Source organism: Ceratotherium simum, chromosome 3 (genome assembly GCF_057802395.1).
Source record: "Ceratotherium simum simum isolate JZ-2026a chromosome 3, ASM5780239v1, whole genome shotgun sequence".
NCBI lineage: Eukaryota > Metazoa > Chordata > Mammalia > Perissodactyla > Rhinocerotidae > Ceratotherium > Ceratotherium simum.
Window position 1 is genome coordinate 39,464,957 of NC_141902.1, and position 14,094 is coordinate 39,479,050.

General features: G+C 37.0%; 1 protein-coding gene across 3 annotated transcripts in view; it reads right to left on the reverse strand.

Annotated features, from left to right (window-relative positions):
* Positions 1–14,094, reverse strand: part of ZNF106 (zinc finger protein 106) — a 61,613-nt gene that overhangs the window by 32,193 nt on the left and 15,326 nt on the right. Inside the window, exons 2-4 of one of the 3 annotated variants that reach the window (XM_004421468.3) lie at positions 11,227–11,310; positions 7,423–7,484; positions 1,220–1,420 (exon numbers count right to left, since the gene is read on the reverse strand). In XM_004421468.3, the coding sequence (XP_004421525.1) occupies positions 1,220–1,420; positions 7,423–7,484; positions 11,227–11,280 (317 nt within the window). In that variant the 5' untranslated portion in view covers positions 11,281–11,310. Of the gene's footprint in view, positions 1–1,219; positions 1,421–6,060; positions 6,127–7,422; positions 7,485–11,226; positions 11,311–14,094 lie in introns of those variants that run through there. The other 2 variants (XM_087425854.1, XM_087425846.1) reach the window with 2 other exon arrangements.

Consider the following 14,094-nt stretch of genomic DNA (forward strand, 5'->3'; position numbering starts at 1 on the left):
GAAAAAAACCTCGTGAAGAAATAAGCAGATGACTTTATAAAGAGGTCACCAAAGAGGTATATCAGAATACTCAAAGAATATTAACTATGATATGAAGGTCTGATTTACTGAAAACCTCTTCTACCCTCTGACTTAATGTTTAATCATTTACACAGATAATAATGACATAAATGTGGAAGAACAAGAATAGAAGTTAGTCTCCTAGAGGCTCCAACACCCTAAAACAAGAATAAACTACAGCTATACTGAAAGTAGTGAGAATGTCATTTGAAGGACTAAGCAACTGAACGATTTAAGACCACGCTGCTACTGACATTTTAAGACTAAGAAAGTCTCTTTCAAGGACTTGTTCAAAAAACCTCTAACATATAAAGCAAAAACTACTTCCCTTTTATATTTAAACTTCTAACTAAAAATGAAGTACAGACCAGATATAACTAGTATTGAAGAAAGATCTTTAAAATTTTTCTTTTAGTTTGAAATGTTTCTCATCATGTCCTATGACTTGAAAAATTACCCCACCTCATAACTGGTTCTGTCTCTCTCTTACTCATACCTGAAAATTTCTGCTTCATTAATTAAACTCTTTAGATCACAAATCAGTAACGTAAAAATACAAAAGCCTAATACCTGAATTATAGATGTAGGTATGAAATTATGTAGGACAAGCTGAAAAACATATTTCTCAATCTTGACACTGTCAAACTTAAAAAAATTGTTTCAATATTTACTGAAGCACTAGCTAATGAAAGGATAAATGAAATTTGGTAGAAGCACTGTGTTAATTCACATCAAGGAAGTATTTTTTCTTAAAGATGCAATAAGAAATACTATATAATATATTCAAGTGAAGTTTATACACTAATACTTTTCCACTAGATAATTTGGATACCAAATAAAAACAATTTACTGGTGTCCAAAACAATGTGGAAGCAATAAAAACAGTTCTAAACAGTTATCAACATGGTAAATATTTCAGATATGTAGCAGCTATAGCTAGCTTTTATGTAGGGACAATACTGAGTTTGTTTTTTTTAAAGCAGATAGTACAGTAGTTCAAGAAAGCATTCCATTGACCTTTTACGCATAAGACAGCAATTTCAAGCTAAACTTTATAACTAAGTTTGAAAGCTACAGGCTGAGAAGTATGGAAATGGAAAATGTATTCTCTATCATATTCTATTTCAGATAGGTTTTAAAAATCAACGTCATTACTCACCGACTTTGTTCTTTCCTTTGTTTTATTAACTGAACGAGTTCCTTGTCAAAATAATCTTCTTCTTCTTCTTCTCCCTTTCCACCATCTTCTCTTTCCTGGGCATCAACGTTATCTTTATGCAACTGGCCAGAAATGTGCTTTGCGTATGCAGAGAGACCCACTTCTGTGACCCCGCACACTCGGCACTCATGACTACTGTCCCTAGGGAAAGAGGGAGATGAGGGACATTCAATTCTCCCCACTGGCATGGCACACTCACCAGATCTGTTATCGTTTCCTCTGAAAGACACTGCACACTTTGGCACAGTGAAAAATTAGTGCTAATCAATTTCAATGCTCCTTTCATCACTTTTAATAAGTTTGTTCGTAAGTTATTTTTGAAATGAATTTAAGATTCTTTTCCAGCAATCAAGAGGCAATACACTTCAGAATAATGTAGTTTAGGAGGAGAAATCTTCTTGAATTGCTGTACTTAAAATCTTGCCAGAGGAAACATGGTGAAAGGGGAGGCAGGGCAGGGGGCTCAGAGCAAACAGGAGTTGCTCTGAAGCACACCCATGGCACCAGCTGCACTCAGACAGCCTGGTGACAGCGCTTACATTTAACCTCTGGCTCAAGAGCTTTCACCCAGTGAAAGTTAAGGGGTGGAGAAAAGAGTGGGCATCGTAGCCAATCCCAACAGGGTAACAAAATCCGAACAGCTGGAGCTCTGCCCGGAATGTGAAGATTCTGGACCCCAGGGCAAATGATAGGAGTAGTCTCAGCAAACTTTTTTGGTCTGGATGATACATGTGATCTACATTCTGCTTCAGAAGGGCTTATTTTAAAGGGAATGGAAAGCATTTCAGTTGTAGGAAGTTGACAGCTGTGCTAGGCAAATGGTTTTTCTCAAGTTTCAGAAAATACTACAGTTTAGAGAGAAGCAAAACCAGGTTCTTAGTTAAGGAAGTAAATTGGGAAGGATTTTTTTCCTTTTACTTTACACATTTAATGGTAAATCTCATACTTGGCCAGTTTAAGAAGTCAAAGTCTTGAATCAATGTCCAGAGCTGCAGTAGATGAATTATTTAACTGCTTTTTTAGCTTCCTGAAATCCCTTGATTGGTTCAGCTGCCCATGCAGTCACTGATGAGAAACATCTGAACACCACAGCCACAAGTATAATGAATGGGCAGTAATATCAATTCAATAATCCAAATTGGTTTAACTCTGTATCAGTTGTCTTGGGTTTATACTAGTGGTATTTTTGCACTTCCTATGCCAAGCTATAAAAAAAAAAGTCAACACAAAAAGACATGCTGTCTTCGATAAGACAGACAGACAGACACGCGCACACACACACACACACACACACACACACACACACAACACCGCTCCATCTTCCCCTCAAATATATCTACCGAGACATGGCAGAATTAATCATCAATTAACCAGAAGAGACCCTCAAAACTGAGCACTTTATTTACTAGAACATGGTTTCTGTTACAGATCATCTGAACATTCACTCAAAAAAAAAAAAAACTTATTGAGCAACTACTAAATTCCAGGCACCATGCTAAGAATATGGTTACAGTTGTCTAGGGTGACCAAGTATAAATAAACAATGCCCAGTAAATTTAAAAAACAAACAAAAAAAAAAACACTGTTTTTTACTTTGTAAGAATCATGGAAAACATCTCAGCAAAACGGAAAATTCATAAGTTTTCACCTTTTTTGGACTTTGTAACCTCAAATGCTCTGGATACACTATAGTCTTTGACATTAAGATTTATTTTAAGGAGTCCTGACCATGTTTCCTGAAAATATCATTACCTGATTACCCTGAATATCAATATTCTAATTCGTTCTAATCCTCCAGGAATTTAAATACATTATTTTCACTGAAAGTTTTCCAGTTACTTACTACATTTATATATTTAAAGAAGAATAATCCTCAACTTTCTCCAGTTTACCAGGGATATTCAGACTCTTCTCTCAAGCAATTAAAATTATGGTAGCTCATTCAAAGTGAACATTAATTTGTAACAGAAAACAAGCCTTTCCTCACAGCAACACAGAAATAAGTTAAAAATATATAAATATAAATCTGTCCACAGTGGGCAGCATCAGAAGAATCTGAAAACTGTCACTAACCTAGAATACATAATTTATAATATAATAAAAATTTGAATCAAGTGAATTTTCAGGTTAGAAAATCGTTTTGGCTTTAAACTCTCTAAAACTATGGGAAATGTTTTAGTCCACTTTGCTACCTAAAAACTTATAAAATGTTCAACTATATATTGCAGTATCAGGGACATCATTCTGAAAGGTATTCTTAAATAAAATCCCTGATTTCACCCTTCTAAAATGCAGAGAATTTTTCTCATGTCCAAACCATCAAAATCCCTCTCTCTTTAAAGACATAACTGGAAGGCCACACTGACTTTTTCAAATATTAAGGAATGCAGTGTAAAGTAGACAGCATTTAACTCTGTTAAAAATAAACATCCATAATCATAAACCCACACACTTTGCAATCCCCAAAGCACAAGCATATGTTGGATATGTAACAGACACTAGAACACAGATTTTTAGAATATTTTTGCTTTCCTTTCAAGAAAGAATATTAACGACAGTTTCAAAGTTATTTGATAGAAAAGCACCTCAAGAGATCCTGCCCAGAAGGGTACAGGCAGTAAGTACAACATAAAAGTTAACACTAAAAACAATTTATCAAAAAACAGAAATCTCTAACATTTTTCTTATAAATGAAATCTAGTTAAAAAAAAAAAAGAGAGAGAGAGAGAGATAAGCTTTACAAAAAACTTCGAAAAAAGAAAAGAGAGAATCCACATTCATCCAGGAAAGAACAAGGTAGGTCAACCACACCTCTTGAAAACTCAAATGTGGGGCCCGCCCCGTGGCTTAGCGGTTGGGTACGCGCGCTCCGCTGCTGGCAGCCCAGGTTCGGGGCCTGGGCGCGCACCGACACACCGCTTCTCTGGCCATGCTGAGGCCATGTCCCACGTACAGCAACTAGAAGGATGTGCGGATGTGCAACTATGACATACAGCTATCTACTGGGGCTTTGGGGGAAAAATAAATAAATAAAACTATTAAAAAAAAAAAGAAAACTCAAGTGTGTCTGTTCTGGAAGCAAGTATATTCCCTGTTCCACACACAATACACATTCACCCTTCCTCATATGGTGTTTGGGAAATCACATGTTTTAAAAAGTCAACAGCAAATTAAATAATATTTTAATGGTGCTATTTTCCAATTCTTTATCAGTAACCTGTTAAAATACTTACTACTTTGTATAAATATATAAAGTAATTGTTGGGGAAAAAAATACTGCTTTACTCCTTCACTAATAAAGGCAAAAATTTTTTCCTCAGAGCGTTTAAAGGAGGGCCCAAATTAGCTTCATCCTGTTACCACACAATTTCCTCTCCTGTGTACAAGGCAAAGCCTTAAGATATTCCATCCATAAGCTTTTCTTTATTAAGCTTGCTCTAACTATACCACAACAGCTGGTTGATAAATAAAGGTTTGTGCCTTTTTAATAGCCTCTATCTGTAGAAATTACTTACAGGCCACACATCTGAACAAGTATATTAGGGGAAAATAGGGAAGTACTCCAGATATCCACAATTGTGAACCAAATAAGACAAGTTACTTCTCAATCAAGCTTGCACTCAAAAAAGAAAAAAACATGCTCTTTACATTTCTTAACCAGATCACAACCAAACATTATAGTGACAAAACATAAAGAGAAACAGAAAGCCTTAACATCAAAAAGCCAGTAATTAAACACAAAATCCAGAGAAAATAATCACAAACTGATGATAGGAAGATAAAAGAATAATGACTGATAACTGTCCCTATGGTACAAACTAGTGGTAACAGTTTGTCACTACAGTAAATGCTCCAGGTAAGTAAATGATTTCTGAGATTTCTGTTGGTTTCTTATAATTATGTCAGCTGTCTTTCCTTGCTATCTGCTTACCTTCTCCCTTGTAATTGGTTACAGGCCAGGAAACTATATAAAACTTGTTAGCACTGTATCTAAAATATGAGAAAATAACCACTAAAGTGCTCTCCTCTAAATAAAATGAGTTTGGGGGCCAGCCTGGTGCTGTAATGGTTAAGTTCGGCATTCTCCACTTCAGCGGCCCAGGATCGCAGGTGCACACCTACACTACTCATCAAGCCATGCTGTGGCAGTGACTCACATACAAAATAGAAGAAGACTGGCACGGATGTTAGCTCAGGGCCACTCTTCCTCAAGCAAAAAAAGGAAGATTGGCAACAGGTGTTAGCTCTGGGTCAGTCTTCCTCACCAAAAAAAAAAGTTTGGGTGCTAAAGCTGACATTTATATTATGAGCTCAGAGGCTTCTAAGGCTTTCTCCTTGATTATTTGACTTTGCCCTAAATAAGTGAAAATGGTAGACAAAATCTCCACAGCACAGTTAAATTGATGGGTTAGAGCAGAGGAAAAACAAGTTACAGAACAATACATGTATGGCATGTGGTTTAGGTATGCTAATAAGACAAAACAAAATGTGTGTGTACATATAAATATAAATCTATGTATACACACAGAAAGAGGTTTGGGTAGGATACACACCCAACTGTTGACTTTCCTCTAAGAGGGGAGTACCATTGTGGGGGGTGGGGGAGGTGAGAGAGGATTTTTTTTACTTTTTATGATTCTGTATTGATTATGAACATGAATCTTAAGTAACTGAAATTTGCTTTTTAAACGTTTTAAATAGCTGATTAGTGATCTTTGAATAAAATAAGGCATTAGTCTGGAATAAAATGGGCTTTTCTCCTAATGTCTAGATTTACTGACCTCATTTGTTTGACTTTATAATATAGTCAGGTGGCAGGTAAATAGCCAGAAAAAGGTGAATTCCAGAAGGAGGTCTGTTGGAAATGGAATTAAGTCATTAAGATAATCCACATATAGATAATCAAAGGGTGACCATAATTCATAGGTTTCCAAAGATAATGAGTTCAAGATCATATATATCCAAGGTATGATAAGGGCTCTCCACACTAAATTTGAGTGAAAGCCTCTTTACACTGGTGCTAAGACCTAACCTTCACACAGTAAGGGACTGAGACCACGGAAAAATTCCACTGATACGCTAAACGGATGCTGAAAGTTTAATAACATATTAATTTGCCCACATAATCTAAAACTGTAATACTTAAAATACAAATAATTTCAAATGACTTAGGTTAGCATCCTGATCAAAGCTTGTAACTATTATTCATGGAATAAGATATAATTAATATTTCTCAGTTTCCCAATGTTTCTCTGTTCCATACTTCTCCAAACTCCCAATTCACACAACTTCAAAAACATCAAAAAAGGAACCATTGCAGCTGGCCCTGTGGCCAAGTGGTTAAAGTTCTGCACACTCCGCTTCAGTGGCCCAGGGTTTGCGGGTTTGGATCTCGGGCACTGACCTATACCAGTCATCAGCCACGCTGTGGCAGCGACCCACATACAAAATAGAGGAAGACTGGCACAGATGTTAGCACAGGGCTAATCTTCCTCAAGCAAAAAAAAGAGGAAGATTAGCAACAGATGTTAGTTCAGAGAGACTCTTCCTCAGCAAAAAAAAAAAGGAACCATACATAGGGAAAAAAAGACATGGAATATACACATATGCTACACTTAATGTTTTATAGGTACTTATTAGATTTTCTTTCCTTAAACATCTCAAGCTTTACATCACAAAAATAGCATTCTTAAATACTCAAAGTACTTTGATTATATTTACACTAATAGGATTCGGCACTAAATAGCTCAATTTGGACTTCTCAGACTATTTCAGCAACACCAAAAGTTTATGGCATGCAGTAATCTGTGACTCTGCTGAGGCATAATATGAAATGTCCTAGTTGCAAGGCTGGTGTGCAGGAATGAGAAAGCTTCCTAATCAGAGAACTAGCTCATCCCAACCCACCTTTGTTGTAATCTACTTAGCTAAAGCTGCTGTGAATTCTACACACTTGAGATGCATGAAGATTTATCCTTCTGAATGCCAAAGAAAACTACTGTACTTGTTATTAATTCTAAAAGATAGTTCTATGCCATAAGACAATATTTATCTAAGGATTACTATAAAATAAGCTGACAGGCACCATCAGCATTCAGATCCCCCCACATTCACAAGTTTATGGAATACAGCCGTTCCCATACCTGCCCTTCAGGTTCTCAAGTTCCCTGTGATGCAACATGCTCCGCATGTGTTCGTCCATCTCCTTCAAAATTAAAGAAAGCAGATTAAACTAAGCGGGATTGCTTTGGGGGAAAAAAAAATTCCTCTGTTCCTATTCAATCAACAATTGGGACTCAAGCTCCTTGTGTCAAAAGTGTTTGTTGTGGTTACTCTTCTCATTTAACATCGAAATCAGTTCCTTATTAATTCTTTAGCTGTCTTTTTGACATATTTCATTTTTAAATAAAGGAATTGTTAAGAAAGAAATAGACTTATTTAAGTGGCTTTCCAAAAAGGTTAGAAAGTATGTTGTCTTTACAAGGCAAAAGACTTAAGAATAAACTATGTGGGTTAAATTCTAACCCAATATAAGGAATTTACTAAAGTTTATTTTAAAAAAACAACACTTTGGAATCACTTAACTTCTCAACTATTTGGTTACTTTTCTCCCCACTCAACTGAGAGTTTCTCAAGAGGATGTTACAACTCTTACTCATGCCTTGGCCAGGGCCTGGCATACAGTTGTCAATATTTGTTGAATGAACAGATGGATACATCAATTCTAGACAGAAGTTACGAATATAACAGAACTTCTCTATGGTTGATCAGGAAGTTTTTTAAAACTACTTTTAACACAGCAGCTCAATCATGCCTTCATCGTCACTGCCCACTCTCTCCCAGTTTATTTGTTTGGTTCTAATGAAAAGTTCGAAAATTTACTAGGTTCTCCCCTCCCTCCATCCTACCCTTAGTGGCAAGAAAATAAAGTCTGTGGGAAGAGCTTCCACTTAAAAACATGCGTGCGCACATGCACACACACCTCAAAAAACTCAAAAAGTTGTAAATGTCTACCCTTTTGTCACACCAAAGTACATATAGCCAGCATGCCATAATTAGAGAATGGCTGTTATATATATAATAAAAGGGCTATTACTATTAACTGTGCCCTGTGCTTAAGTGCCTCAAACACTTTCTCACTTGAACTGCAAAACACTGCCGAAGGAATATGATTAACTTCATAAAGACACAAGGATGTAGAGAAGCTAACTCATTTCTTGACCAAATATTTATCAAGTGCTTATTATGTGCCAAGTACAGAACGAGGCACTGAAGGGATAAGTGTGAAAACATTTACAGTCTTGCCCTCTCAGAATCATAGATAATAAAGTGGTCAAACCAGGACTCAAACCCTGGCAGATCTGACACCAAAGCCACTGTTTCAAAAGCCATGTCACACTATAAGTATCTACTGCATTCAGATTTTTAGTTACACACAGTTCATTTGTCAAAAAGAGTACAACAACCTATTCCTATTTTCAGTTATCTACTACAGTGTGACAAACAGGGTTGTGATTCAAAACACTCCCTTTAAATGGCAATTTTACTGAAGATGACCATCATTTCCTTTCTTTCTCTACAAATGCTTCATTTGGAGGGGACAGCTTTACATGTGACCCCTTCTAGCTACAAATGATTGCCCACTAACTATAGCGAACACTTGCAGAGCTGAAAACTGAGTAGAGTTAGTGACATAACATGGAATGAAAAAAATCCATGAACAATACACAACACCTGCTCACATTCCTATGCTTCCTGTTGTTCAATTTTTCCTTGGATTAGATTTACATATGCCAAATCCCCTTTTCTTGACCTTAATTTAAGTGAACTCTGTTTCTTGCAATGAAACCATTCCCGATCAAAACAGTATTCATTGAAATGGATTGTTCTCTCTAATATAAAAACCAATTCTATATTCTATTTCAGTTATAAAAATGTTATCATTCAAAACGAATTTTAACATGACTTTTAACTTTTAACTTCACAAATCTTTTCCTAAATTCACATGCGAAATTCTCTCTATCCTGCTCCAAGGAATGAATGCAAATAGTGAGACAACCGAGCTTTCAAAAAAATTAGGAAAGATCCACAGGCACAGGATTGAAGTAATAGCTCCAAATGCATACCTGCTCAGTTAACAAGCTTCTATTTAGTTCCTTGTATATTAATCAGTGTTATGTTTTTAAAAGGAGGGAGAGAAAGGGGGGAAAAAAGGATTTGGTGGTTGAACAAATTTGGAAAACCTTGAATAATACAAAAAAAATTTTTTTATATTTTTTAACTCCAGGGTTTCTCAGACTTTCATAAGTTAACAAGCATCAGGATACTCAGGGATATAGTGTACAGCTTTTTCTTATACTTAAGTCATCCTAAATCCTCTTCTCCTCCCATAGTGTATTTGGAGAAACCAGGGTTATACTAGTTCGGGAAACTAGAGGAAAGCACTACTTCAACATAAGTTGTTCACAACCTATCTGAAAACAAGTATCCGAGTTAACCCTTTCAAATAATCCATTCTGCTAATTTCTTAGACCATATTAATCTTAACCCTTAAATCATGCCATGCCCTTGCTTAAAACCCTATAGCTGGCTTTCCCTAAGACAGGAGTGGATAATCTCAGCCCTTGATTTAACTTCATTATGATCCATGGAAAAGTAAGAAGAGATGAAAACATGTTTTAAATTAGAGTAGAAGAAATGCCAAAAAGACTTAAAATAGCAAAATTATGAGATATCACAAGATAGGGCTGCTGTTTCACGGAAGTCTGAGCCCACACCTGAGTATCTGCCCATCCATCTCACACCTTCTCAATTCCCATCTCCCTCCAATCTGAAAGTAGCCACAAAGAATTTCCATTTATTGGAAATGTGTATAAACCCTGGTCTAAATTTTTAAGACTAGAAGAGCAGCTCTTTTACTTTTGTAAAAGGCAGCAGGAATATTATTAAACATGATTTTAAAATCTCAACTGATTTTTCTGTCAGTAACAGAAATCCTAAACAGGAAAAAAAAAAAATTCTTCACCCCAGCCTACTGAATGGATCATAATCGAAGCCCTCAGCCTGGCATTCAACACTGTTTATACGCTGTCTTCACTTACATTACAAACTAAACTGCAGTCCCACTATTCCCAAGATGAAACTGTTCTAATCAGATGAGCCTTCTTACCAACTCCTAGAACTGTTATACTCCATTCTATCTCGGTATCTTTGTACATGTTGTTCTCCCATCTAAATTCTCTCTTCTCTGTTTCTTTTAAACCATCTTACTCCCAAACATCTTTCGAAGTTCACTCATACTTCCCGGGCTAATCTAGCTCATGATAATCTTCCCAGGTTCCTGAATTTCCAATGCCAATCAAGAATATCTTAAAAGTATAGAGAAAAAATTCTTCAGTACTTAAGCTAGCAGCACTACTTTGAAAGCAAAGGATAAAGGCAAGAAAAAGTGAGACAAACTGCTTTTCTGAGGCACAGGTAAATTCTTTTAGTTCTTAAAAATGTCTGTTTTTCTTTGAGCAACAACCTCACCCTGTGGCCATCTAGGCTATTGTTAATACCATTTCTGCTGAGCTGCACTCTTCACAGGCACAGGCAGAAACAGAATGCAGTCCATATAATAAATGTATACTCAGCTAATTAGAAAGTAGTATAACCGCAAATAAACAGAATTTTAAGGTATTTTCTCTATAACTGGTTAATAACTCAATTTCTCTTTATTATCTATACTTTTGAGTATCCTCAAATTCTGGGTAGAGGTTTAATAATATAGTTAGTTACTGGATTTATGAGGCAGTAATGAGAAAGAAACCAGTGGAATGAGACTATGGTTTCAGAAAGAAGCATGAATAAGATGTTGTTAGAGCTTTTACCCATCTATAAATTCCAAATGATGTGTCTGAAAAAAGGGTCAGTCACAAAGTCTTAGATTCACCTTCTATTATTACCTTTTTTGAGCCGTACACAATGTGGCACAATATGCATTTTCGTTCTCGTACCATACTGACGATCTGAAGCACTCAACGTCACACCTGCAATGAGGAAGTAACATTTAGTAACCTTTTTACCCAGATGTCTTCTTAGATTCATCTTAACATAGCGAAAAAAACAAGTCTTGCATCTCCATCATCTCCACCCTGCTCCTCCCCTAGTCTTCTCATCTTGGTAAACGAAAATTCCAACTTTCCAGGTACTTAGGGCAAAAACTTTGGGAGTCATCCTTAGTCCTCTTTCTTACCCCATATCCACCCTCATCAGCAAATCCTGTCAGGTCTACCTTGAAATATATCCAAAATCCAGCCATTCCTCACTACTTAGCACATCTATCGTCTCACATGGCACTAGCCCACTGACCTGACTCCCTACTTCCACTCTTATTCTCTTATAATCTATTTTGAAGACAGGAGCCAAAGACTCTCAGAACAGGATTCTTTCAAAATATAAGTCAGATCATATAACTCCTCTGCTCAGAATCTTCCAATCGATTCCCAGTTCACTCACAGAAAATCCAAAGTCCTTTGCCATGGGCTATAAAATCTGTTTCTCACTACTCTCGGACTCCATGCTCTACCCGTCTCCCTCTACCACTCCATTCCAGTCACACTGCCCTCCTTGCTATTCCTTGATCACACCAGGGATTCTCCTACCTTAGGGCTTCTATATTTCCTGTTCTCTGTGCCTGGAATACTCTTCCTTAAGATGTCTTTATGGTTCTCACGGCTTACTCTCTTATGTTGCCTCATTGGAGAGGCCTTCCCTGACCTCCTAGAGAATACTATACTTTCTGCCCCCCATTTCCTCAATCCCATGAACTTGCTTAATTTTTTTTTTAATAGCACTATGGTAGAGTGTTCCCACAGATGGTATCAACACTAGCTCCCACCCTATGTGCTCAACGTGATCTTGTCATCACCGCCCATCAAAACGTAGAGTCTATTTTCCCTCTCCTTTGACCTGTTTTGACCAATAAAATGCAGTGGAAGTGACAATGTAATTTCTGAGACTGGGCCTTACAAGAGCTGCAGCTTCTGCCTTTGCACACTTGGAACACTCCCTCTTGGCACCCAGCCATCATGCCGTGAGAGGCCCAAGCGGCAAGGAGAGGCCAAGGGGAAAAGAGCTGAGGCCTCAGCTGAGCACCCAGACAACAACCAGGACCGTCTGACAGCCATGCTGGGTGAGTGAGCCGCGTCGGGTGTTCCAGGCCCAGCTGCCAATCAGGGACCCCAAGCCAGACCCGTTAAAGAACCATGAAGTTGAGCCCTTTTCAACCCACAGAATTGTAAGAAACAATAAAACAGCTGTAAGCCAGTACATTTTGGGGTAATTTGTCACACAGTGAGAGATATCTGAAACAAGCATACTTTACTACCTGACATAGTCTGCATTTATTTGTTACTCTCTATTTCCTCCAATTAAAAATTAAGTTCCACGAGAACAGGGACTTTGTATATTATGTTCACTGGTACAGGTCTAGCACTTAGAACAGTGTCTGGCAAATAAGAGGCACTCCATAGGTATCTGTTGAATTGTTCCAAATGGAACTATCTTGGGTTACTAAATGTGAGATAGAGAGAGTCGGGTAAATACTGGGGTTTGAATTAAGACCAGAAGGTTTTTTATTTTACAATCCCCTAGCACTAGTCTACTTTCCTCTCGAGTCCCCACAAGAATTCTCTACATGAGAATTTAATTCCATTCCCCAAGCAGCATTGTTTTCCCCTCCACACACACAACACCAAGCTCTAATAGATATATCTGCTTCCTCGTCTGGCTTTCTTCCTTGGGGACCTAAAACTGTGAGGTAATGAAGTTATAAGCTACCCCAATTTAATCTATCACTCCTAGACAACATGGTAGAAGGGCCCATGGGAAGAGGTCTAAGGTTCTCTGCTTCTCCTGTTCACTCAGCAGCACTTGAGACCACTATTGAATGTCTGAAATAATTTTATTCAGTAACAAAGTACAAAACACCAAAATAAGATTACAGGGTAAAATTTTGCACATTTGAGAAAACTAAATGTCATCTAGCTAATAAAACAGAGAAATATATCCCTATGGATAGGTACAGTATTATTTATGCTTCCAGTGCTGCTAATAATCTCCTAAATCTCAAAATTAACGTACATCACTCTGGTGCTAAGTCTCAAAGCATAATTACTCTTTTAATTCCCTTATATCTTAACATTTACTTCTACTTTAATTACATGCAGTATTTTGTTATTTCATTCAACAAGCATTTATTGAGCACCAAGCACTGTTCTAAGAGTTAGGGAAACAGTGGTAAAGAAGATAAGTCCAGATATGTTCTTAACACTGCTTCAAGTTATTAACCATCAAAGCAAAACAGAAATAAAAAACTTAGAAAAATTAAGTCAATGAAAAAGAGTGATTTTCTGGCACAAGCAACAGTAGTTATTGTGGAGTTTTTATATATTTACTCAATTGAGAACTGAAGCACTAAAATACAAACTTTGTTTCTATTTAATAAAGCCAAAGACATAAACTCCTAGTAAATGGATAAAGAAATAAAGCCATATAATAAAATATTCTCTATCAACGTTTTAACTAAAGGGTCCCTCTTTTGATTTTTTCCTTTCACAAGCTCCATGTGTCTAATCCGCATGTATTAATTCACTTTCACTTCTGTAAACAAATAAAAAAGTGTAACTGCTAGCAAAGTATTTAATCAATAAGGAAGACCTCACATTTAAACACTGAGTTGATGGGGCCAGCCTGGCAGCGTAGCGGTTAAGTTGGCGCACTCCACTTTGGCGGCCCGGGGTTCTCGGGTTTAGATCCTGGGCGCGGACCAA